A 26,228-nucleotide genomic window follows, 5' to 3' on the forward strand; every position below is an offset into this window, starting at 1 on the left:
TCAATCTTGACTCGTGGTTCTCACATGTCACTTGACAAACCAAATCACAGTGATGAGTCCTACACTGGGACAGTGCCCATCTTGGAACACGGCTACAGATACCTGCCAAAGCACTAAAACACCACACAGGCTGCTGTTCCGTAGTGAAACCAGGAGATGCATTCTTCTGAAAAAAACAGAAAACTATACTTTACATTAAAAAAGCAAAAACAGGCGTCTTCTTCCTGGCTTGTCTTTAGCGTTTTTGTTCATAGAGCAGCCAATAGCAAGATGTCTTCGGGAAATGCCAAAATTGGGCATCCCGCCCCCAACTTCAAAGCCACAGCTGTTGTGCCAGATGGCCAGTTCAAAGACCTCAGCCTATCTGACTACAAAGGAAAACACACTGTGTTTTTCTTTTACCCTCTTGACTTCACCTTTATGTGTCCCACGGAGATCACTGCTTTCAGTGACAGGGCAGAAGAATTTAAGAAACTCTATTGTCGGGGCGCCTGGGTGGCTCAGTGAGTTAAGCCTCTGCCTTCAGCTCAGGTCATGGTCCCAGGGTCCTGGGATCGAGCCCCACATCGGGCTCCCTGCTCAGCGGGGAGCCTGCTTCCTCCTCTCTCTCTGCCTGCCTCTCTGCCTGCTTGTGATCTCTGTCTGTCCAATAAATAAATAAAATCTTTAAATAAATAAATAAAATCTTTAAAAAAGAAAGAAAGAAAGAAACTCTACTGTCAAGTGATTGGTGCTTCTGTGGATTCTCATTTCTGTCACCTGGCATGGATCAACACACCCAAAAACAAGGACTGGGACCCATGAACATTCGCTTGGTATCAGACCCCAAGCGTACCATTGCTCAGAACTATGGAGTCGTAAAGGCTGATGAAGGCATCTCGTTCAGGGGCCTCTTTATCATTGATGATAAAGGCATCCTTAGGCAGATCACTGTAAATGACCTACCCGCTGGCCGCTCTGTGGATGAGACTCTGCGACTGGTTCAGGCCTTCCAGTTTACCGACAGGCATGGGGAAGTGTGCCCAGCTGGCTGGAAGCCTGGCAGTGATACCATCAAGCCTGATGTCCAAAAGAGCAGAGAATATTTCTCTAAGCAAAAGTGAGCACCGGGCCATTTTAGGGCTGGGCTGCAGTGGGTGGCCATGAAAACAGTATCTCTTTTGTATTATTGTTATGCTTAAAACACAAGACTTTAGACTTTGTGCAGATGTGGTATGGGACAGGACAGGCCTTTCCTGTAGGGACTGGGGAGAACAGCCTTTCTTCCTCTGGAGAGAACAGCCTGAACTGTGTTACAGGGCAGGCCAACCGTGATGTACAGTAGTAGGGCAACACTTTTGATCTTCTTTTGTTTCTATTAAACTTGAACTGAAAAAAAAAATTAAAATTAAAATTAAAAAATTAAAAAGCAAAAACAAAAAACACCCTACTGCAGGAACGTTCACCCCTGAACCTGCCCCTCACCTCAGATGCCTTCCCAGGGGCAGGAATGACGGGCACAAACCGTCTGTCCAGGTAACAGCAGAGGTGACACACAGGGCACTGCACAGCTAACCACTGGCCTCCATGCTCAGTCACAGCCCACAGGCACAGAGCACAGCTCTGTCGTGGCCTGCATTCGGCAGACAGACGGGTGTCGGGTGTCGTTCTCCTAATAACAGGAACGCTTTCAGCCAGCAATATGAACCTATTGCCATTTTGATACACAGAAACCAATTCAGGAGCAGGAATGGGAACCTGGTATGTCCAGGCGTTAAGACTGCATACTGCCTTAAAAATCCAAAGGCCAGAGGCGCCTGGGCGGCTCAGGCGGTGAGGCCTCTGTGGACAGCTCAGGTCATGATCTCACAGTCCTGGGATCAAGCCCTGCACTGGGCTTCCTACTTGGCAAGGAGTCTGCCCCTTGCCCTGGCTCATGCTCACTCCCCTCCCTCCCTCTCTCCATGTCTCTCTCAAATAAATATGTATTTTTTAAAAATCCAAAAGGGATGCAAACAGTCTTACACTAAGTACGGTGCCATGTTACATCCAGAGCGGATTCAGAAACCTTCCATCCGCCCAATGGCAGCCACCACAAGAAAACAGTGCCAGGGAGAAGGAAAATTCAGTCCCAAAGGCCCACAAGCTACCCCCAGCCATCTACAAGCAGACATGCCCTTCTGGGAAGCTCTTCAAAGACACAGTTCAGGGGCGTGCCCCGTTTCATTTCGCTATTCATTTGCTCTCAAAAGCATCTCAGACCATTACAACACAGCTCTTTCTGGAAAGTAAGTAAAGACTCAGGGTTGTGTGATGAGGACGTGTTCCCAGCTCTGGCATCTCATGACTGCCCACAAAGCTCAATGGTCCCACTGTACAACCTAATACTCGCTAAAGAAGGTCCTCAAAGAAACCCAACAGCTCAGCTTCTCTTCTGACACAAACTCCCCAGGCGGTAAGACCCCAACAACCCTCACACTCATGAGACAAGAGCTGGGGTCATCCTCACAGCCCCCCTCAGGCTCCAGTCTCTTTCTGCCTGGATCACTCCCCGGTGACCTGTCTTAACTTCTCCAACACAGCACACTACCATCTGGGTGTTCAGCTCAACCTGGGGAAGCCAGGGACCCAGGGGATAAAACAGGCTAGGAGGGTCACAATAAAAGCTCACCCTCGCTTAGTGCAGGACGCTCCACCTTTATACTTTTATGTATTTCCCAAATATTTTTTGTCACAGACATGAAATATATTTTAATTAGGTAAAACAGCAAAGCTACTTTAAATCAAAGATTGCTGCTTAAGTTTCAGGAAACTGTAGCTTCTCATTCCCAAATAAGCCCTTCACAAAAAGCTATCTGCTCCAGATCATGGGTGTGGAGACGCATCAAGGGCTCAGAGGCGGTTGTGCGGAAGTTTCCTTGGGACATGCTGTGAGACCACAACTCTGGAGGGGGCAGAGGGCCGGGAGACAGTGCAGCAAGCCCCCCACTCCTGGCTGGACTTTCCCAGCCCACACGATAGTTCCTCCAAGTACACGGGAGAGGGCACGTGGTCAGAGCCCGGGAAGAGCTTGCCACCACTGTGCACCAGAGGGACTGAGCACAGGACTGCATGAGGCAAACCGGGGAGGGAACACCCCACCCTTCAGTCCTCCGGCCTGTGCCTCAGAACAAGCATGTCACTGTCAGCCATGCCGGACCTCAAGGGAACTCCGGCATCTGTCCAGAACACAGACAGGGGAGGACCCCTGCCTCACCCCTCCTCTCCTGCAGGAGGCAGGCCTTGGGAGACAGGAGTGGCAGCTACCATTCCCCTCCCCTGGAGGGAGCAAGGGCCTCTCTGAGGACAGACATGTGGACAGACAACAAAGACCTGAACCATAGTGCCTGGTGGGAAACCGTGGTTTCCTACAAACACCATCACATAGGATTCCTGATCTTCACAGTGTGGTGTTTAGGGTAACGGGCAAAGGTGGACCAAGCCCTCTGCTCCTCCCGAGGTTTACACTCACTTCACCCATGCTCAGCACCCCAGAGGAGAAGCAGAAGGTGCTGCCAGCCCGCACAGAGCCCGGAGTCGACAGTCACGGGTCTGTCCTGCTTGGGGGCGACAGGGCAGGACTACACGTCACAGCCAAGGAACGAGGAAGTCGGGCCATGGTGTGAAAGGGCCATGCACCTGGGACGAAAGTGGCCATGAGGGTGCTCCCAGTTCCCGGAAGAAGTCCAAGGGTGTCTCGTCCATACCCCAAGGCTGGGGCTTCTCAGGGTTAGACCTTGCAGAGCACACGCACGTGCACACACCACAGGGGTAAACAGACTGTAAGCTCCCCTTGCCAGACCTCTTGCCAGGGACCACCGCACAACGTGCTTCCAGGTGATTTCCTTCCCAGAATCCAGCCACTGAAAAGTCCCATGGCAACATCGGCCCCCAAAACAGCCAGACTGCAGAAATCCTTGTCATCCCCAGGGAACACCTCCGTGGGAGAAGAGAACACATTCTACGGTGCAACAGGAGAGGGTCCTTCATCAAACTGTAATTTCCTTCTTCAGACATTGTGAAAGACATCAACCAAATATGCCATCCTCACACTCCACGGGACCTCTGTGTGGGTGAAGTCAAAGCCGGTCCTGGTGGGGAAAGGCATGTGCGTGGTCCATGGGAGCACAGCAGAAGCAGCAGCTCAGCAGACCACCCAGGAAAAGCAGAACCTCCGCGAAGAGCCAGCATTTCTGCAGCTATCTCTTATCGGAGGCTTTTCTTTATGTATTTACTACGTTCCGTTAGCCAGCATACAGCACACCCTAAGTTTCTCACGGAGTGTTCAACGATTCCTTAGCTGCGTGAAATACCCAGTGCTCATCACAACAGGTGCCCTCCTTAATGCCCATCCCCCGGCCCCCCCGGCCCCCCACTCCCCTCCCTTCTCTAATGTTCAGTTTGTTTCCCAGCCTCCAGAGCCCCTCACGGCTTGTCTCCCTCTCTGGTTTCCTCCCATCCGGTTTTCCCTCTCTTCCCGTCCTCCACACCATTCCCCATGCTCCGCACGCGTGAAACCATATGGTAACATCTGGGTCTTTTAAAATTCAGATGGAAAAATAACAAAAATTTTAAAAAGAAATAAATAAAATTCATATGGGGAAGCCCCTGGGGGTCTCAGTCAGTTGTGTCTGACTTCAGCTCAGGTCATGGTCCACCTCAAATAACACGGCATTCACCCGTTTCTATTCCCTTCCCTTCACACCTCATTTAACCACCTAACACGCCATGGGACCCGCTTTTGTCTGGTTCTCCTCTGGTACAGCAGGGATAGGACAGCAAGATCACCAACGAGAAAATACCTGCATGGAAGCCTCCGGAACATAAGCTTCCCTTGAGGAGTGTTAATGCTAGGGCTCCTCTTCTAACTACACAGCAGATTGCGACTGCATCTCCAGCTTTGGCACACCCTCTTCAGTCTACAAATAAGGCAGAGCAGCCCATGCGGCAGGGCGCTTGCCGGTCCTGTAGACCATGATGTCGCCAGCTTGTTGATGCTCAACAGATGAATGACTCAGTCTGTGGAAAAAACGCCAAGATCATCCAAGCTGCTTCATAACTAAAACTTCCATGAGGTCCACAGAAGTTCAGTGACTAGAGACACACCTGTGGGGTACATCAGCTACTGACTTCCACCGCGTGAACCAGAACAGCCCTCTGCAATGCTGAGATGCCAAAAGTAAAAGGCTCTGCTGTCACTGATATTTCTAGAAACAGAACTGACTCACACCACCTCCAGAATGAATAGGGATGAAAGGGAACCATTCACTACTGAAGCCAGGACAGAAAATGAATCCATGAAATCCTCTTCCTCTTTCACCACTGTCTGACAGCCACGATATTTTTCTTGGATCAAAACTCAGAAACTCCGTGTTTGTGCATTAGAAAAAAAATCAAGTCAATGGGACCGCTGCCCCCGGGCTGCATCAATCAATACAGAAACAGAACGCCGGCACCTGTGGCTCAGCGGCAGAGCCACCCACTCTCGGTTTCGGCTCAGGTCATGATCTCACGGGTCCTGAGAGGGACCTGCCTCAACCTCCTCGCTCAGCGGGGCATCTCCTTGAAGATTCTGTCCCCTGACTCCCCCCGCCCTTGCTCTCTCTAAATCTTTTTTTTTTAATATTTTATTTAGGGGCGCCTGGGTGGCTCAGTGGGTTAAGCCGCTGCCTTCGGCTCAGGTCATGATCTCAGGGTCCTGGGATCGAGTCCCGCATCGGGCTCTCTGCTCGGCGGGGAGCCTGCTTCCTCCTCTCTCTCTGCCTGCCTCTCTGCCTCCTTGTGATCTCTGTCTGTCCAATAAATAAATATTTTTAAAAAACATTTTATTTATTCATTTGAGATAGAGAGAGCAGGCGCAGCGAGAGAGGAGGAAGCAGGCTCCCCGCCAAGCCGATCCCAGGATCTCGGGATCATGACCCGACCCGAAGGCAGACGCTTCACCAACGAACTCCCCCCAAGGCGCCCCTATGATAAATAAATCTTAACAAGAAAGAACGAACTAGGACCACCTTAAAACACGGCATTCTACTCCTCGTCTCTAGGCCCGGGAAAGGCCCACGCTCGGAGTCCCGGGAGGCGGAGGCGGAGGCGCCGGAGCCGGGCCGACCTGAGCCGCAAGGGGAGGAAAGCCCCTGGCCAGTTCCGTCCAGCCTTCCACCTTCTCTCCAGCGTAAGACGGACTCTAACACTCACAAGGGGGCCGCCCGCGGAGGCCGCCGGGGTCGCGGCCGCTGAGCCCACTCCCCGGCTCCCCCCGCCCCTAACTCCCGCACGGCCGGCGCAGCCGGACGCCGTCACCGCGGGCCTCCCCCACCCCAACCCCCAGCCGGCGGCCGGGCTCAGCCGGATGGCGTCACCACGGCCCCTACCCCGGGACGACCGGCGCAGCCGGATGGCGTCACCGCGGCGTTGAGCGCCGACCCGCCCCCGCCCCCGCCCCCGCCCCCGCCGCCGGACACCGGCGGGTAGAACCCCCCTGCTCACCTGCTAGGCTGTTCCGAGGGCCCTCACGCCCGTGCCTCGCCGTGCTGCAGCGTCTCGAGCCACCGCGGCCCCCCGCCTGTGAAGCAGCCCCCGCCCCCGACCTCGCCCCGCCCGGGCGCGCCCTGGCGCACAGCAGCGCCCCGCCCCCGAGCCGGTCCCCGCGCGCCGGAGGCCTCGCGCGTGCGCAGTAAGGAACTGGCGCCAGCGCGGGACCTCTCCGCGCGTGCGGGCGCTATCACGTGACTCTTCAGGGGCCGGAGCGCGCGCGCTGTCTCGTCCCACCCAGGCGGTGGCGCGCAGAAAGCTCGGCGACCCGCTCGGGGGCCGGTTGCTGGGACTGCCGACTGATTTTCGGCCGGGCCCTCCGGAGGCCGCGGCTCACGGCCGCGCAGCGAACAGCCCCGCTCGGGCCCGCGTCCCCGGCCGCTGCTGCGCGTCCCGGACGAGGGCTCCGACTCGGGCTGTGCTGGGCCGCACTAGCCCCCTTCACCGACTTGTTTTCGGGTCACGGGACCCGCCGGCTCTCGTGTTCCTGCAGACCGGCTACCCGCTGAGTGGACGCCCCGACACCGCCGGCCCACGCCGCCTGCCTGCCGGTGGAGCGGGAGCCAGCCGGTGTCTGCGACAGCGGCCCCGGCCGGCCCTTGCGGACCTTGGCACGGCTCCTGCCTGCGCCTCTTGGGAGCACATTTCTTCTCCCAGGTTTAGCCGCGGAGCATAGAGTGGCCACGAGCCCACTGGCCCCTGAGACTGCTGTGATTTTACTGCATTTTGGAGGCAAAGATGCCTGGGAAAAGGCCCCTGAATGCAGCGGGCATCCCACATGCCAAAAGGGAACGGAAGGCAATTACCCTGGACCTAAAACTGGAAGTCTTACGACGATTTGAAGTAGGTGAAAAGCTCAGCCAGATCGCAAAGGCCTTAGGCCTCGCTGTTTCTACCGTGGCTACAATCCGAGATAATAGAGAGAAAATCAAAGCGAATTCACAGATAGCTACTCCCTCGAGAGCCTCCCGGTTGACTCGCCACCGAAGTGCCCTCATGGAGACCATGGAGCGCCTGCTGCACGTGTGGCTTGAAGACCAGAGCCAGCGAAACGTGCCCCTGAGTGTCACCGTCATTCAGGAGAAGGCCAAGAGTTTGTTTGATGACCTGCAGCGTGAAAGAGGCGGAAGGTCTCCAGCAGAGAGGTTCAGTGCAAGCAAAGGCTGGTTTGTGAGATTCAAGGAGCGCCACAGTTTGCCTCACTTCACGGTGAGCAGCACAGCGCTGGGACACAAGGACGTGTATGCAGAAGTGCTGAGAAGCATCATCGAAGGAGGTGAGTACAGCCCTCAGCAAGTTTTTAATGTCGATGAGACAGGGCTTTACTGGAAGAGAATGCCTGAAGGAACGTTTATTTCTGTGGAAGAGAAAGCCGAGTCAGGCTTTAAATCTTCCAAAGACCGCTTGATGCTGCTGCTTGGTGGCAATGCAGCTGGGGACTTTAAGCTGAAGCCCTTACTGGTGTACCACTTGGAAAATCCCAAGGCTCTGAAAGGGTACTCTAAGCCCAATCTGCCTGTGATTTGGCGCTCAAACAAAAAGGCGTGGGCAACCAGGACCATCTTTCAGGAATGGTTCACATACTTCTTTTGCCCTGCCATAGAAAAATACTGTACCCAAAATCATCTCACCAACAAAGCGTTGCTCATCCTAGATAATGCACCGTGCCACCCGACAAATCTGGGTGATCTATCTGATAACGTGAGAGTCGAATATCTTCACGACAGAACCGCCGACTTAGTCCAGCCCATGGGTCAAGGCATAACCTCTATCTTCAAAGCTCATTACGTGAGAAGAACTTTTGAGCACATCCTAGAAGCAACAGACGGAGAGGACACAGCCATGATCAGGGAGTTTTGGAGAAACTACAGCATCATGGATGCTGTAGACAACATTGCAGTGGCTTGGGAGGGGCTCAGACGGGCAACAATGAACAGTGTGTGGAAGAAGATTTGGCCCGAGTGTGTTCAGTTCCAGAGTGTTTCCCAAACAGATAACATTGCACAGCTTCAACAGAACATTGTGACCCTGGCCAGGAACATGGCTTTTGAAGAGGTTGTAGAAGCCGATGTGGACCGGTTACTGAGGTCCCACGAGGACGATCTCTCAAACGAGGAGCTGATGCAGCTGGGGCAGGAGACCTCAGGAGAGGAGGAGAGTGAAGAGGCCGCACCCGCCCTACGCCAGCTAACCGCAGGAGAGCTATCCACAGCCTTCTCACATTTCGAGGCAGGCTTGCGAGTCCTTGCCAGTAACAGCCCTGGTGACAAGTGGAAACTGCAAGTCTCAAGAGCAGTCAGTGAGGCAATTAACTGCTACAGGGAACTGTACAGGGAGAAGCAGCAATGCTCAGAGCAGCTCTCTTAGGTCCTTTCTCTGTGGTGCAACCACGTGCTCATCAGAAGAAAGCCGGCAGTAACAGGGTGACCCCAGGGGATGAGGCCCAGCCACACCTCTCAACTTCTAAGATGCCTTACATCCCCAGAAGCTCTGTTCCTGATGCTTTCATTTTGACCCTTGACAATATCAAATTTTGTCATTAAAATTTCATTCAAATGTGTACTTTAGGATAATTGCATGCAAGAATACCCAGGAAAATGTTTCTTTAAAAAGAGAATAATGGAAGGAGGAGACTAGCCCTTCTGCACATGAAAGCAAACTATAAAACTTCTGTGATTAAATCAGGGCAGTAGTCAGACCTGTGGAATAAGAGAGAAAGCCCAGAACTTTTTTTTTAATGGTGCTAGACAACTGGTTAATCATTTAGAAAAACATAAAATTAGATCCATGCCTCAGAGGATACATAAGAATCAACAAACGGGGCACCTGGGTGACTCAGTGGGTTGGGCCTCTGCCTTTGGCTCAAGTCATGATCTCAGGGTCCTGGGATCGAGCCCCGCATCGGGCTCTCTGCTCAGCAGGGAGCCTGCTTCACCCTCTCTCTCTGCCTGTCTCTCTGCCTACTTGTGAGCTCTGTCTGTCAAATAAATAAATCTTTAAAAAAAAAAAAAAAAAGGAATGAACAAACAGGTCAGGGATCCAAAAGTAAAAATTGAAACCATACAACTACTACAAAAACACATAGATGAATGCCTCTTTGACCTGGTTGCTGGGAAATTATCTGCCTTAAAATGCAGATAAAATAAGAAAATTTCATCAACTTGACCATGTAAAAATGTAACAAAAGAACTTTTTCACAGAGGAAACATCACTACAAAAAAGTCAAAAGCAGTTGACAAACTGGAGGAAAAGAGTGGTAACATCTCACAGATAACGGGCTAATATCCCTGACAGGTGAGGACTCTTAGGATTAAGAAGAAGAACCAAAAATCCAACAGGAAAATGGACCAAGGATCTAATTCATAAGTCTATAAATTAGATCTTGAAGCATATGAAAGGAAGTTCAGCTTCATTCATAATGAGAGAAATGCAGATTAAAGCTACACGGACATCTTACTAATAGTGGAAAAAATAAAGTATGACTACGTGTTGTGTTGGTGAGGGTCTGGGGTAACAGGCATCTGAAATGTTGCTGATGGGAGTGCAGACTGGTATGACCCTTATGGAAGGGTGCTAGACGTTCCTAGACCCCCGCAGATACCCTGCCAACCAGAGAAGATACGTGTGCACAGGTTACTCATTGCATGCTTGTTTGTAACTGCAGAAGTGAGGAGACAGCCTGAATACTCATCTGTAGCAGAGTGCTGAAATATCTAATGGCTGTCACACACTAGGGACTACAGGTGTAAGAGATGGCAGCACCAGTAACGGAGGAGGAACTGCCGGGAGTGGTTTCCAGGGCATACTAATAATTGATAAAAGCAACCGGCAAGAGAGTAGTACCTGCCGTTTTTGTGAAAGAAAGAAGGGGGGAAGGAAATAATATATGTATCTTCCTCCTTTTTGCAAAAGGAAACACAGGAAGGAGAAACCAGAGACTACAGATTGGTTACCTGGTGGGGGGAGGGGTGGAGTGTGACAGGCCTTTCATAACCTTCCTTTAAGATTTCCTTTTTAAGGGGCAACTGGGTGGCTCAGTCGGTTCAGCATCTGCCTTCAGCTTGGGTCATGGTCCCTGCGTCCTGTGACTGGGCACTGCGCCGGGCTCCCTGCTCAGCTGGGAACCTGCTTCTGTCTCTCCCTTTGCTCCTTTCCCCGACGTGTTCCCTTTCTCTCTTTCTCTCTCTCGAATAAATAAATGGATAAAATCTTTAAAAACAAAGGTTTTCTTTTTAAGTAATCTCTATATCCACTGTGGGACCTGAATTCACAACCTCAAGATCAAGAGTCACAGGCTCTACCTACTGGGTCAGCTGGGCGCCCTGGCCTTTGGTGAAGTTCTGACTGTGGGAATCATGTTAATGTATCACACAAGTAAAGCAGGGAACTAAATCCAAATGGAGTATATGAATGGAGCCACACTTCACATGAACTCTATACCCACAGTGAAGAGGGGGAAACCCCAAAGTCCATTTTGAACACCCTGTGTTTTGACTATATGCCCTCAGGCTAAAGCCAAGCCAGAACTCTAAACAACTATTAAACTCTAGTTAGTAAGCTGTGTTTTCACAGAGGCATAGGTTGGCAATGCTGACCGTACTTTGTGTTCTAGGGTTGAGCAAATAAATATTTATGGGTAACGAAGTCAGGTTTCTGTCCAGAAGGGAATCACAAATATGAAAAAAGGAAAAGAATCACGTGGTGTCGCTTTGCAATTAGAAGTATCCGTGTGAACGCATGGTTTTTAATGTTTCTGAAGAACAAGATATTGACGTACAGAGTACAGTTTTCTAGCTTCTGCTGGAAGCACCTAGAAGCACTGAGCCCTGGAACACATCACACCCCACAGCCACCATTCTCCACCAACCAGCGTTGGGCTTCTTGGAGAAATGTCTGGTTTCAGGATTAGGACCGGGAAAGTGCAAAGCAGCCAAGAACAGTGTACAATGCTGGAAAGTACGGTGCCAACAGGGTGACAGGAACAGATCAGGACACAGGAGACGAGTCGATGAAAGCCAGCATCTCCAGGAGTGGGACAGACAGTGCACTGAGGACACAGCATCATTTTCAGGGAATTCCCACCCAACGGGCAAAGCCTGAATCTTATCACAAAAATCCACATTGAAGAATATCCTTCAAAATAATTAGCTTGTGGGGCACCTGGGGGCCTCAGTCAGTGAAGCGTCTGCCTTCGGCTCAGGTCATGACCCTGGGGTCCTGGGATTGAGCCCCACATCGGGCCCCCTGCTCAGCGGGGAGCCTGCTTCTCCCTCTGCCTGCTGCTCCCCCATTTGTGCCGCTCCCATCAAATATATTCTTAGGGGAAAAAAAAATTTAGCTTGTGTTTTTTTTAAGGTATCCATGTCATGTACCCTTCCAAAATAAAGACAGCGAAATATACGTAGCAGCTGAATGGCAAAATCTGAATAAATTTTGTTGTAGTCTACGATATCGTGTCAGTGTTAGTTTCTGGGGAGAACTGAACTGTGGGCGTTTGATGCCCTTGTTTGGGAGGAGCAGACGCAAGTATTTACAGGCCAAGGGGCATGATCTCTGCAACTGATGGCCAAATGGTTAAGAAAAAGAATATAGCAAACAGGAAACATTAGTATTTAGGGAATCCAGGAGGTGAGTAAATGGGAATGGTTTTGCAATGTTTCTGTAAACCTAAGTTTGTCAAAATACAAATGGGAAAAACACGATGGCATCACCTGAGAGAGAGAGAGACAGTCTAGTATACTTTATCTGTCCTGGAGTAGCCCAGGTGTACCTCTACACCTTTGTCCTGGGGGCATGTGCTTCCACAGGCCGGCACCAGGCCCGCAGACAGCCGGCCCGCACTGTTCTGTGGCTCTCCGCTTTCTGTAGGCATAGAGTTGCAGTCTGTCAGCCTATCTGAATTGCAGCTGGGTGTGGATGGTGTGCAAAGAGTCCTAAAGCAGAAAACTCCCTATGTTCTCTGGGTCATGGCCCCTTTGAGATCCTGGTCACAACTGTAGATCATTTCTCTGCAAACAATGTACACAGGAGCTCGAAGGCAATTTGGGAGGGAGGCGGTTATAGTCCTCCTGAAGATCACGGGAATGGCCTTAAATTGCAGTGAGGGCCCTTTTGGGGTCTAGCTTGTGCAAGAGGCTGCCGGAGGCTGGGCCTTGACTTGCACGGCCATCCAGTTTTTCGGTGACTGCCTTGGGTTAACGGAAGTCCACAATGAGGACTCTAGAAGACCGAGCATTATCTGCATGCCAGGCCCCATGCTCAATACTTCCTAGACCCTAAACTCCCCACAAGGTATGTGTTCTCACCATTCACAGAAATGGAGCTGACAGGGAGCCACAAACTTGGCCCTCTGATTCCCATCAAGAACTTCTGCCCAGAACAGATCCCATTTGACCCCACTGGATGGGGAAGACTGGGCTTTTCCAAAGCCTGCACTTGGTCTGCGTGTCAACAAACTGCCTTGTCCCCAATTCACCACGTGCACCAGAGTGTAGAGAACATGGACTTAATGAGACAGCAGCCGCAGCGTTATCACGGCGGGACACCCCTGCTGCTCTCTGTGGAGGGCGGGCCATGCAGACTGGGTCTTGGGTGTCTTTGTACCGTGCTGTGGACTCCAAGACCCACACACAACTTTCTTTAAAGACTTTGCCAAGTGGAAACATTGGGAAGGAGGAAATGGGCTTGGTCAAAAAGAAAAGGGAGCCAACTCTTTGTCCAGCAGACACCAGTGTATTATTAATGCTTCCTATGGACACGGTGATTGTAACTGGAATAATGTGATGTTCGCTACACAGGAGATACAGGAACGGCCAATGTCCTTGTGACAGAAATGGGACATAGTGGTGAGAAATGTGCAGACTTGGGGGTGTAGGAAAAGGGCGCTTGGCCCTTAAGCCCCCCCTTCAGCCCTGGAGAGGAAGGGGAAGCAGGATGGAGACCTGTTGCCGGTCCAACCTCTCCGGTTGTTTGCTTCTCACTGTCACCCTGAAGCAGATCAGAGCACACCACTAGAGGACTGCCCAAGGCCACCATGGGAGACTTTCTGATGGTGCAGAGAAGCAAGGAGGAGACGCTGTCTTTATCCACCATTCTTGTCAGCCAACAAGCTAAGCTGACCTTTCTGCCACCAGTCCAAGGTAACAGACGTCCAAGGGACTACACTCCACCAGCACCACCTGCGCCCATCACCTGTGCACATCAGCAGCCAAACGCCATCCAGACACGAGGGTATAAAAGATAAAGAGTCACACCACGGAACATTCTCTTCCCACAGACCCCCCTACAGCAGGGTCTCTGGAGCACAAAACAACCCCGCAAATACTGAGCCAACAGTGGCTCCCGCGGTGAAGATCTGGGAGTTCTCACCCTCTGTCCCGGGGTTCCATTTGCCGGCAGGGGTACAGGACCTTCCACATCTGATCCTCGGTCTTCCTGCACATGCTCTGGGATCCCTGCCCAAAACTCCCTTGAGCAAATACTCCCAGTGCCCGACTTCAGGCCCCCAAACAAAAGACCAGTGGCTGGTGGTGGTCTGTAAGCTGTCCAGAGCCCTCAGATGGCACAGGGAGCCCCTCTGGCAAAGATCTGACTGCAGCCAACCCTGTTGCCTAACCTAGACCTTCCCCCCGGGGCACAGTCCCTGCTGCCAGCTGGGAAGGAGGACAGCCTCTTCCACCGGACCCCCAGCCCCCCAGCACCACAATAAGCACAAAGGGAGGAGCGGGGGCTGGTCCACCCAGGGGGAAGAACCTCACAGCCCCCGTCCCTCCATGTTGTACGGAGGTGGGAACCCCCTGGATGGGCCCTGTCGGAGGAGAACCCAGAGAGAGAGAACCTTGAGAGGCAGGAGCAGGGCTCTCAGGAGACAGTCATGAACCACCCCAGTTAGGGCCACCTACAAGTCCCCACACAAGGGGTGAAGAGGATGGGGGCCTCCAGGTAGATCCAAACCATCCATTGCAGAGGAAACTCAGGCCACACCTGGGTGTCTGCAACCAGCATTCCCGGGGCTTATCGGCCACTCCCCCAAAGCCCTCTAGGGGTTCTCAGGGTGGCCAAAGCCCAGCAGCCTTGACCCCAAGGGCCTCCTCAAGGCTCGTTGCCACAGGGGGCGGTAAGAAGCCTCTCCCCACTTCCCTGTTCATGGACCCCATGCTTTCCCAGCAGCACACCCAGGAAAGAGCCCCACGAGGCTGCCCCCAGTCCCAGCAAGTGCCTGGGACAAGCATGATGATCCTCACAACCCGTTGGCCCAGCACTGGAGAGAGGTCTGCGGCTGGGCCCTAGGGGTCTCCAGAACACAAGAAACACCTTGACTTTGGCAATCACTGGCAGGTTGAATGCCAGAAAGGCCTGGGGGGGCGCCTGCTGCTCTACGCATCCACGTCCGGACCAGGCTCCTGGAAGAGCGACTGCTTGCGCAGGGTGAGCCGAGCACATTTGGGGCACGTGGTGGAGTTGTCATAGTAGCAGTCCCTGGGGACAGGGAGGGTGGGGTCAGCCCCAGCAAGGGTCTGGGCTCTGCACGTGAAACTACCGCGAAGCCTTCCCAGACTTCCTAAGTCAGGCCCTTCTCTCCCTCGTCTATGGATGGGCACATGGAGGCAGTTTCTCCCAGAGGGCAGAAGCCAGGTCTGCACCCAGTGCCCCCAGGCCTGGGTCCAGGGCCTCAGGGTGGGCCCCTCCTGCAGGGTTCACACCTGCCAGCCGGCTGCCATCCAACATCTGCTGGGAGCACTCCACCACTGCACAGAGCCTCACCTGGGGCACGGGGTGCGCACCGAGTCCTGGGGACTGCTGCTCCTGGAATACCCACTTTTCACTCCAGTCCCAGGCTGCACCAGCAGTGCTCGCTGGGCGGACAGCAGGTGCCCAACGGAAATCCACGTGGACAGCAATGGGAGGCGCCCATCTGAGCCCAGTGTGAGGCACCGTGCGGGGTCCAGCAGGCCCACTCTATGTTAGTAACTGTACTGATCACTCTTCCAACCTATGTCATTATTTTTCCAAACATCCCCTAAGTCTTTTTGTCACAAATACTTAACGTTGTTTGAAACTAAGTAGTCAATAAAAACGTTAGGTATTTCTTTGGGCCTAGGGATGTTTGAAAAAAACCACCAAGACATTGGGGCTGCCCAGAACCAGAAAGTCAAGGGCCCTCTGGCCTCCCCTACAGTGCCCGTCTGCTGGAGCAGGGAAGCAGTCAGACAGCACCCGCACGCTGGGGTCTGGGCCACAGCACCCCTCCCCGGCCCCAGAGGGACTTGTTCCCCTTGGAATTTCTAATTTCATCCCACACATTAGGGTCTAAACCCACATCTAGGATCAAGGCAAGGGGCTCTGAAAATCAGGCAGCAAAGACTGAACCCCAAATGCCACCCCTCCCTCCGCCCCTCCGTCCCTCCGCTGCCTGCTGGGAACCCGCACACCTGGCCAAGGGGTCGGTCGGGCCACACGAACCTGTGGAAGACGGCAGAGCAGTCGGTGCACACGGACGTGTGGCTGTCGAAGGGGAAGAGAACGTCACCCTCTCTGCAGAGCTCACACACGAAGCCCTTGGCCTGACACCGCTGGGGGCGACAGTGCAGCATGGAGGGCAGGTCAGCGCAGGCTGTGGAGGGCACCTGAGGCCGAGGACACACGGGGCCCAGCGGCTTGCCCGCCCTCCCTGCCCCAGGGACTGGGAGTAGAGGGAAAGATGCCCCAGCCTGCGGGTCCCCAGGCTGCCCACCTCACAGTCCAGCTTAATGTGCTTGGCGAAGAGCGTGTGTGTCTCAGTGAGGGAGCAGCTCAGGCGACCCGTGTGCGCGTCCAGCAGGTCCTGCACGGAGTACATCTCATCGTTCTCCACGAAATGCTGCCGGTCCTGGAGCTGTGGGTCCCAGCAAGCGCCACCCCAAACACTGGGTGAGGGCCCCTTCTGCGGCCCGCCCCCCGCCCCCAACCAACCTGCCCATCCTCCAGGCCCCCGGGAGCTCACGGGAAGCAACAGGGGGTATCGGGCTCTGGGGCTCATGGTGCCTCCCCCAGGCACCCTGCTTTCAGCACGCTGGGTACCCCGCACCTCTGCCCAGCACGCCAAAGCTCCTCCTGGGCCTGACCCTGTTCACCATTGCCCTTTCCCAGCTTTATCTTGCTCACAGACCTCACTACCCCCGACTCTTTATTTTTCTTCCCCACCTGAAGTGAGGACACGGATTCCTGCCTGTTTTGTTTCCTGCTCCCTAGGATCTAGAACAGTGAACACCCATGAATGCTTAATGAACCAATAGTAGGGGAGCCTTGAAGAGTGTGTTTGTGGCCAATCCTGCCTGCACAGTACTGCGCCTGGTGCACTCTATGGAGACCCAGGCAAGGACTAGAGGGTGACACCCGCTCCCCTCCATGACAGAATCCAGGAACACTTTTGTGGCTAGAATGCCTGTTTGCTCTCTGAATACCTGGGGTTCCTTGGGACAGAGCATGGGAGACACACGCAAGCTAGGAAGTCATCGGAAAGAGACCTGGATCTGTGTGTCCCCTTCGCCCGGGCCCCCTGCACTCCCAGCTCCCACTCCGGGGCGGGGGGCTGACCTGCAGGAGCAGACGGGCCTCCATCGCTTCCCTGCAGGTAATGAAGTAGGGCTTCATGAGCAGGATGTCCTGGCGCAGCTTCTGTGGGTGAGAGGGGAGGTCTGCTGCGGCAACCCTGGCAGGCCCGCACCATGGCACCCTGGGGAACAAGGGGGCAGGCAGTCCAGGTCGGGAGGGGACAGATGGTGCCTTCACGGCCCCCAGGATGGTCCCAGATCTGAGAGCTCCAGCCAAGCTCGAGTTCGAACCCCGGCTTCCAGGCCAGGGCTGCCCGAGGAGCGTTCACCTTCAAACACATCATACGAAAGAGAGAAAGAATAATGTTGTGTGCTGATTCTGTTGATTATCTTTTGGATATACAGAGTAATATAAAACACACTACTAAATTAACTTTACCTGCTTTTTACTTTTTTTTTTTTAAAGATTTTATTTATTTATTTATTTGTCAGAAAGAGAGAGAGAAAGAGGGCACACAAGCAGGGGGAGCAGCAGAGGGAGAAGCAGGCTTCCTGCTGAGCAGAGAGCCTGATGCAGGACTCGATCCCAGGACCTGATCACAACCTGAGCCGAAGGCAGATGCTTCACTGACGAAGTCCCCCAGGCACCCTGCTTTTTACTTTTGTAAAAACTAAAAAAAATTCCCAAACTGCCTCTGGGCCTTGTATCATATCGTGACTGGACACCGCTCTAGGGCCTTGAACCCTAAGGATAGCAGAGGAGCCCCCCCAACCTCAGCAGAGGGCATCCCCCCTCTGCTCCCAGGACACATGGGGAGAGTGCGGCGCACCCTCACCCCTACCCCCTCCAGCCTTACCCGGATCTCCACCAGCTCCTCCACATAGTTGAACAGCAGAGGGTTGATCTCTCGGAGCCTGAGCACTGGCCGAGACACCATGAGAGCCAGGTACCGCATACTGCAGCGGGACACCTGCGGGGCGAGGGGAGGTACCCCCAGCATTGCACACGCCACCCCCCAGTACTACGTCCCCCCAGCCTAAGCCAGGCCGAAGCACTGGCTCTCCCTCCTTGGGGCTCCAACTCCTCCCCTCCCAGCCCCAGTCCCCCACCCCCGGCCTCTACCCCACCCTTGCCACCCTCCCTCCCCCCACATCCCACGCCCCTGCCTTGCCTTGCGCGGCTCGAAGTCCCAGTTGTGCACGACTCGTGCAGGGATGACCGCCAGGTCATTCCAGTGGCAATGGGTGCAGTAGTACTGGCCCGTATAGTCACACTGCCGGGCCTCACTGGGCACGCCCCCTGTCACGGTGACGGGTCATTACAAAGTCAGGGCTGCCCTCGGTGTCCCCAACAGCTTAGGAATCACACAATATGTGGAAAGCGTATGGGGCGAGAGACAGTTGACCTGGGAGGCTCTGCCCTCCAGACCTGACACAGTGTCTTCTCATCATGAGACCCGAAGCAGATCAGGGCACACTGCTGCCCTCAGTTTTGTCGTCAATAAAGTGGAACAATAGCAGGACCCCACTGCAGGACTGCTGAGAGGACCCCAGAAATTAACATGAGCAAATCTCTGACGTGTGGCACACTAATGACACTGTGCCATTTTTCCCATCTAGGTAGGCTTTCTGTGACAATGGGGCCACACAGGAGGTTGAGTGCAGGCCAGCACTGGGGGTCCTCCCAGGTGACCTGGGCTGGCACCGCACTCTGCTTGAGTGGGAGTGAAAAGATGCCAGTAGCAGCCCCTTGCCCCTCCCCATGGAAAGAGAGCAGGACACCAGCCCCAGGAGCCCAGCTGCCCCTCACTGTCTGATTTACCCAATTTTCATACCCCTGCCTACCGTAGCCCCTGCCCCCGCACCCTGCTCCCTCCGGGGGCACTCACGCAAGGAGATGGGTGCCCGGCACTCTGCGCAGCGGTAATCTTGGCTGTCCAGCCCTGTCTCCGGGCAGATGTTCAGCTCATACTCGGCTTGGTGGCTGACTTTGGAGCGCACGCAGGGCTTGGAGATGAGGTTCAAACACTTGCTGTGACATCGGTAATAACATCCTGGGGTAGGGGGGCAACAGGGTGCCTTTCAGAAGTGGGGGGTATCCAGCAGCCCAGACCGCCTTTCAGCTCTACCCCAATTCCCACCTCACTCTGAGAGCTTTGCAAGGCCCCCCTGTAGGTCCCAAAATGTCAGAGACCTTGTCAGTCCCCATCCCAAGCTTCACCCTATGGGTGTGAGGAGACCTTCCTCCCCATCTCCAGACTATAGGTCCCACCGGGATGCCTTGAGGGCAGCGAAATCACTCCGTCTGAGGGAAATTCTCGCTCTTCCTTCAGAAACCCGCCTCCCACACACGGTTTTCTCACCTCAAATGTACCGACTCCGTCTTCCCACCTGCTGAGACTAAAATTTGTAACGTCTTCTCAACTTCCCTTTTATGCCTCTTTCCAGCTCTCCAGCGAGAGCCACACTCGCACTCACCCAAAACACTCCACCCTGATCAGAGAGCCAGCTTCCTCCCTCAGCTCTCCCCACTCCTTCCTTCAGGCCGTGCTCCACTTGTGCCCAGAGTGGTCCTTTTAAAACCCGGGCATAGCGCCTGGGTGGCTCAGTTGGTTAAGTGGCTGCCTTCAGCTCAGGTCATGATCCCAGAGTCCCAGGATCAAGTCCCACATGGGGCTCCCAGCTCCATGGGGAGTCTGCTTCTCCCTCTGACCTTCTCCCCTCTCATGCTCTCCCTCTCAAAAAAATAAAATCTTGGGGCGCCTGGGTGACTCAGTGGGTTAAGCCTCTGCCTTCGCCTCAGGTCATGATCTCAGGGTCCTGGGATCAAGCCCCGCATCGGGCTCTCTGCTCAGCGGGGAGCCTGCTTCCCCCCCCCCTCTGCCTGTCTCTCTGCCTCTCTGCCTACTTGTGATCTCTCTCTCACTCTCTCTGTCAAATAAATAAATAAAATCTTTAATAATAAATAAATAAAATCTTTAAAAAAAATAAAATAAAACCCGGGCATGTCCAGCACTGACCTGTGGCTCCCTGTGTGCTTAGAGAAAAGCCCTTGGTCCCCTCTGAGCCCGCCTTGACCAGCCTCCTCTCAGACCCAGTGCCCCAGCCACGCTTCTCTCTGCTCCACGCTGAAGACAATGGCCACACACCAGCCTCGGGGCCTCGGCACACACTTCCCCCACAGGAACATTCTTCCCCAGATATACTCCTGCCTTACTCCCAGACTTCCAAATTTTGCTTAAATGTCACATGATGCCGTTTCATTCCACCCTAAAGTCACACCCTTCACACTGCCTGACCCACACTGTTGCCTTTCCTTGTTTTTCTTCAGTGGACCATACTGTCTAACACACCACACGCTCACTCGGAACAGCACCATCCATAGGAATTCTCTGCAAAAACAGAAATGTCTAACACAGTGGCCACCACAGTAGCCTCGCGTGGCTACTGAGATTGCATAACTAAGGAATGAAGTAGTTATTTATTTTAACTGGTTTAGATTAAAACTGGAAGAGGCACCTGTGGCTTGTGGCCACCGTACTAGAAAGCCAGATGTGGAGGAAAGGCTGGTAAAGAAGGGAGTTTGGGTCTGTTGCCCCTTGTTTCATCCCGGGTATTCAGTCCATTAGGCTCAGTAAACACTGCGCACACTGCCAGAAGTCACACGCACACACCCAGAGCTGCCGGGGCTGCGTGTTGACACACCTGTGCCGGGGCACCCACCTGTGCAGGTGTACCAGGTCTGAATGAGCCCCCAGATGATGGTGTTGCACTTGTCACAGGTCTGCTTGACACTTTTGCTCTTCTCCTTGTAGAAACGGTGCTCCAGGAGGACTCGGATGTTGGGTTCGTCCTCACTGGGGTCCTGGAGAGAGTCCCGGGAGGGGTCACAGGTGAGCCTGCTGTACCTCCTTTTCCTTGCCATGAACCCTTTTACTTATTTCTTCCAGGTACCATTTACAGCAGACACGGTGAGTTTCCCCCAATGTCACACCCCTTTTCCCTTTAGCAACAGAACTCCCCAGCACGCAGTCAGGCCTGGACCATCCGGACAACAGTCTGACTTTCCCTGCACCCAGATGCCATGCTGGGACGCTGTGCGGGTCGAGGGTGTGTAAGCAGGAGTGATGACGCCTCCCCTCCCCTCACACCCTTTTTCCTGCTAAGTACAGACCCAGAGGTGACAAGGGGCCATCTTAGATTCTCCACAAGGACTGGCAAAGCTGTAAGAACAGAGGGCCGGGGACCCCCCAACACCATTAGCTGCCCTGTGGGCCCTAGGTCACCTACAGGACTTCCACATGAGTAAAATTACATGTCATTCCTTTAAGCCGCTATATTTTGGGGCGTGTTGTTACCAAAGCCTTCTTTGTGTCTTAATGAATATTGCGCTTTCTAATTCCCAGGGACGGTGCCAGCAAGTTAAAGAGCACCCACGGTCAAGGTAAACCTGTGCGTTTGGGCCTCCAGGATGCATTACCTTTACTGCTGTCGCCTTCGTGAAACACACACTCGGGAAGTCCCCGCCTCCCCCGCAACTCTAGGCCCTGAGGCTCAGGGAGGGACTGACCCGATGCACTTGAGCCGGTGGGTGGACCTGTGCCCTGCACTGGCCAAGCCAGATTAGACTAACAGAGAAGAGCCTGCCTGTGGGGTGAAGGCCCACCTCTGTCCTCCATGCGGGGGAGGGGGGGACAGGTCAGGTCAGCGCCCACCTTCAGCTCCTGGAGCTTCAGCCGGAGGTGGATCAGCCTCACAACAGCGTCCTTCTGCTTCTCTGACTGCTCGGGCAGCTCCAGGATCGCCTGCTTGCACTCCTCGATGGCCTGCCGCAGCTGCTGAATATCTGAGGCCAGGAAAAGACCCTGCCCGGGGCGGGGGGCGGAGGGGTGGCGGAGGGAGGCAGATGACAGTGTCAGAGGCCCACCCTGCCTGCTCTCCACATGGAGGTCCAGCCCAGGGCAGACCACCCCCCCCAAGTCACCGGCCTCCATGAAGAAACAGATGCCCAGAGGGAGGGGCCAAGGACTTGCTCAAGGCCCCACAAAGTTAGCAGCACAGGTAGGAACCAGCCCGAGCCACCTGCCCACCAGCGGGACCTGGCCACTCATGTGCCTCTGAAAACCTAATTCAGGATGTTTTCAAAAACATGACTTCTTCTTTTAGAAACCCTATCCTTCTTCTGGCTGTGCTATTTTGCTTATTTCTACAGAACTTCCTCTTGGATGAAAGCCAGGGGAAGGACAATTTGCCTGTCATGAAGGACAGGAAGTAGCCTCCAGCTTAATCACCAAGCCCGGAGATGCCCCAGGTACCCACGCACCCCAAGCAGCGGCACCTCACAAGGACTCAGGGCCAGGGCCCAACAAAGGCCCTGGGCTCGGGACCCTGCTATTACAGGGAAGGAAGCCGGGCTCAAGTTGGAGCAGAGTAGCTGAGGCCGACCTTGCACAGGGCACAGGACAGAGCTGCCCTCGGGACCCCCACCTCCGCCTCCATGAGACCAGGCAAAGAGCAGGAGATACTCCTACTCTGGAAACTCGGTGTGTGGCCCGTAGCAAGGGAGCAAAAATTTCTTCAGTGAAGGTATAAAACACAAATACAAAATGAAAAGTAAATGAGAACTGGGGGCTTCTGGGTGAATCTTTTTTTTTTTTGATTACTTAGGATGTTTCAAATAAAAGTTGAAGATACTTTGCATAAAATTAAAAGATTTTCAAACCTTTTAAAAGAGATTATTAGAGCCCTTTAATTAAAAAAAGGAAAAGCTGGGACGCCTAGGTGGCTCAGTTGGTTGGACGACTGCCTTCAGCTCAGGTCATGATCCTGGAGTCCCAGGATCGAGTCCCGCATCGGGCTCCCAGCTCCGTGGGGAGTCTGCTTCTCCCTCCGACCTTCTCCTCGCTCATGCTCGCTCTCACTGTCTCTCTCTCAAATAAATAAATAAATAAATCTTTAAAAAAAAAAAAAAAAAAAGGAAAAGCTTCCATAAAACAAGAAATTGAACTGAGGAGAGTGGCCTGTGGTCCTTCCCTCACCCTGCTGTGTGGCCACAGCTTCCCCAGGACCCAGAGGGAGCCAACCCTCATGTCTGCCTCCCAGTGACCTGGAATGTGCAGATAGGGATAGCCCCAAACCAGAAGAGCAGCTTTGGGCCCCAAACCCCAGGTCAGCTGGTCTCTCTGGCTCCCCACCAGGTTATGGAGATGGGAGGCAGGTGTCATTAGGTCTCAGATTCAAGGCCCAGGAGCCCCTGCAGGTGGACCGGTCCTGCTCCCCAAGGATGGGGTGACAAGGATATACCCAGCCGCTCCTGCCTTAGGGGCTCCCCCAGTCCCCCTCTAACCCCAGGCCCAAAACTTACCACAGGGCGGGAGAAGTGGTCCTCAGATAAGCCAAGATCCATCACTCGCTCAGTGCAGCAGAACTCCGGCTCTCCAGGCAGCAGCTCGGGCAGGGCCTCTGCAGTGGGTGTGGGTGTGGGTGTGGAGGGCAGCAGAGAGAGAAAGGAAGATCAACCTGCCTCTCCCCCAGGAGTAGGCTGGGGCCAGAGAAGCCCACAGGAGATGCTGAGGGCTACCAGGCCCTACCGTGATACCTGCTGTGTTTGCATTGGCAAAGGAACCCTAACCCTATACAGGTAAGAGAGAGCCATGCAAAAAGATGAGGTGGGAAAAAAATCTAAATATAAAATTTAAAAAAGAAACCAAGATGAGGTGGATACCCATGGTGCTGAGAGAGGTCCACAAAACAGTATTAGAGAAACATCCCAATTTCTTTGGTTTTTTTTAAGATTTTATTTATTGAGGGAGAGAGACAGAGAGCACAAGCAGGGGGAGAGGCAGAGGGAGTGGGAGAGGCAGAAGCAGACTCCCCACGGGGGCGGGGGGGGCTCGATCCTAGGACTCTGGGATCACCACCTGAGCCCAAGTCTGATGCCCCATGGACTGAGCCACCCAGACGCCACAGAAACATTCCAATTTCTAGGGCACACCTTACACATGCATATATGGATTCAAGGCTGCTGGCGGATTTCACAACAGAATTTCTGAACCCCGGAGAACTCTGTGTGTGCACACACACCCCCAAAAAACCCTGACTGCATGTGCAGCTCTCAGAGCCCCACCCCCTGATGCCCTGAGGAGCTGGGCCTCCGTCCAGGCCACTCCATCCTCTCCCTGACCAAACTGCAGCTCTGAGTTCCTTCCCCAAGTATTCCCCGAGTGAGCTCCTGCTCTGTGCTGGGCCCTGGGACGCAGCAGCGACATGACAGTCACAGATCAGATCCCTGCCTTCGGGAGAGCATGTCCTAATGGGGCCACAGAACAGGCAGAACGTAGCTTGGGCGAGGAGGAAAGGGAAGGCCAGTAAGGCGCCCAGCTACTCGGGAAAGCCAGCGTGCTCCGTGGGAGGAACTGGGAAGAGAGGATGGGGGGGCCGCTCAGGCCTCCCCCCAGCACCTACCTTCAGAAGTGACTTCTGGGGCCTCCTTGCTGGGCTTCTGCTCATGCTGCCGTGGCCCAGTCTCCTTGTTGAAGGGGTTGAGGTGGGCCTGCCGGAACCGGGCCAGCTTCTCGTCATATTCCATAGCATCCCACCTGTGGGGGCGGGGGGGGCAAGGACAGACGGAGATGAGCCTCTAGATGAGCTCCCAGACTCACTGCACTCGTAACCCCTTCCTGAGTTCCCAGGGTTCCAGAGGGGATGCCTGGCCTCCTTCCCTCCCCCAGGAGGATTCAAGTGGAACACCCCCACACTGCAGCTGTCATCCTCTGCCCCTCCCCCAACCAGCTCAGCCCCTCACCTGGGCCCCATTGGTAGCTTCCCCTCAGGAACAGAGACCCACAGGGGGCACGCAGGTGGAACAGAGCTAGGAGAGGGACGTGACCACCCCAAGAGTACCCGGCCAGTCTGGAACCCAGGCCCCCTCCCTCCCAGGACTCCCCATTCAGCCCCAGTCCAGCCATGTCCTCACTGCTGAGAAGGCAAGGCGTGGACACTCCCACAAGACAACACCTCCCAGGACTCTGGTCCTTACTTCTGGACCTGAGCACAGGTGTTCCTTTTCTGTCATAGCACCCCAAAACCACAGCAGTGGAGCAGAACCATCAGAGACAACTGTCAAAGGTCACAGTGCTGGACACTAGGAGCCAATGCTGGGGGGCAGGCCTGCTCTCCCACCTGCACTGTGGCCTTGGGCATGGCCCATCTTCCTGGTCCCCAGGGAGCCCTATGTCTCTGCCAGTGTGGGGAGAAGGCTCCGGAATGCTCATCAAGCATCACGTAGGCCAGCACCGCACCTCACTGGCCCAGATTCCCACTGAGGCTCTGTGTGGCCCAAGTCAGTGCATGGCCCACACCTCAGGATCTCAGGAAATAGGAAATGCCTCACTCCCCACTGGCCTGTCTCTCCCCTCCCAAGAGTTCAGCAAGTGGCCAAACACACAGGGCTAAAGCCTCCTGAAAGGTAGAAAGGGGCTTTGACTGGAGACACTTACTCACTTCCCAGGTCCTCCTACCTCCTTAGCTTCTCTGCCACCAAGGTGACATGAGTTCATGGGAAGTCAACTGCTTTTCTTAAAAGTGCCGGGTGTTAATTGTGCTTTCTCTGTAGCTATTTAGTCTAAAATAATTCATGATTATCAAAGACAAGCCTATGACTCCTATCTGCACTCCCTCCAAAAGAAAGACAATGGATCCCAGAGAGGACAGCCTTGACAAGAGTCATCCCCAACGCCACCCAGTGCTGGCTGCCCAGCATCTGGGTCAGAAACTCCCACATCAACTGTGGGACCTGTCCTACCTGTTCAGCCTCTGTGGTGGGGATGTGGCAGAACCCAGCACCTGGATCAACATAGGAGAGGACACAGATGCCATGAACTATGGGCTTAAGCCTCCTCTCTCTCACTAGCTGACAGCTTTGGGCAGATCACTCAGGGTGGTTGGGCCCTGACGACCAGTGCCTCTCCAAACAACAGAATCACAGTGTCCTGAGAAGCACCCGGAGTGCAGGACAGACCCGGCTATGCCAGGACTGACTTACCCCATCTTTCTTAGTGGTGAGAAAGATTTTGTGCCTGACCAGGCTGCAGTCGGGCTCCCGAAGCTTCTCCTAGGCCACCTGGGCCCCTCCTGTGACATCCGGTT

The 26,228-nt window shown here is 54.2% G+C and overlaps 2 protein-coding genes, 1 long non-coding RNA gene and 1 pseudogene across 3 annotated transcripts; 2 read left to right on the forward strand and 2 right to left on the reverse strand.

The window, feature by feature from the left end:
• The first annotated feature begins 215 nt into the window (after positions 1 to 215).
• LOC131818687 (peroxiredoxin-1-like) lies at positions 216 to 1,206 on the forward strand (annotated as a pseudogene).
• Positions 1,207 to 4,115: 2,909 nt separating this feature from the next.
• On the reverse strand, positions 4,116 to 6,330 carry LOC131817867 (uncharacterized). The gene is made up of 3 exons (XR_009348615.1): positions 6,030 to 6,330; positions 4,821 to 5,037; positions 4,116 to 4,318 (listed from the first exon to the last, which is right to left on the reverse strand). It is a non-coding gene; the product is annotated as an uncharacterized LOC131817867 (long non-coding RNA).
• Positions 6,331 to 7,287: 957 nt separating this feature from the next.
• On the forward strand, positions 7,288 to 8,916 carry LOC131818688 (tigger transposable element-derived protein 1-like). The gene has a single exon (XM_059153320.1). It carries the CDS (start codon positions 7,288 to 7,290, stop codon positions 8,914 to 8,916), a length of 1,629 nt encoding a protein of 542 aa, XP_059009303.1.
• A 5,162-nt stretch (positions 8,917 to 14,078) lies between these two features.
• DEF8 (differentially expressed in FDCP 8 homolog) lies at positions 14,079 to 26,228 on the reverse strand. Its single transcript, XM_059151644.1, has 12 exons — positions 26,125 to 26,228; positions 24,546 to 24,679; positions 23,446 to 23,543; positions 21,797 to 21,946; positions 20,805 to 20,946; positions 18,971 to 19,135; positions 18,254 to 18,381; positions 17,939 to 18,052; positions 17,125 to 17,205; positions 16,283 to 16,423; positions 16,012 to 16,121; positions 14,079 to 15,027 (listed from the first exon to the last, which is right to left on the reverse strand). Exons 1-12 carry the CDS (start codon positions 26,220 to 26,222, stop codon positions 14,925 to 14,927), a joined length of 1,464 nt encoding a protein of 487 aa, XP_059007627.1. The 5' UTR covers positions 26,223 to 26,228; the 3' UTR covers positions 14,079 to 14,924.

Source organism: Mustela lutreola, chromosome 16, assembly GCF_030435805.1.
Source record: "Mustela lutreola isolate mMusLut2 chromosome 16, mMusLut2.pri, whole genome shotgun sequence".
In the NCBI taxonomy this organism is placed as follows: domain Eukaryota; kingdom Metazoa; phylum Chordata; class Mammalia; order Carnivora; family Mustelidae; genus Mustela; species Mustela lutreola.

Coding starts and splice junctions, on each gene's coding strand:
- LOC131818688 (XM_059153320.1), top strand. CDS start 7,288: ATGCCTGGGAAAAGGCCCCTGAATGCAGCGGGCATCCCACATGCCAAA.
- DEF8 (XM_059151644.1), bottom strand. CDS start 26,222: ATGTCACAGGAGGGGCCCAGGTGGCCTAGGAGAAGCTTCGGGAGCCCG. Junction 18,053..18,253: donor GGGACTTCGAGCCGCGCAAG/GCAAGGCAGGGG, acceptor CTCGCCCCGCAG/GTGTCCCGCTGCAGTATGCG. Junction 15,028..16,011: donor TGCTCTGCCGTCTTCCACAG/GTTCGTGTGGCC, acceptor CCCTGTCCCCAG/GGACTGCTACTATGACAACT.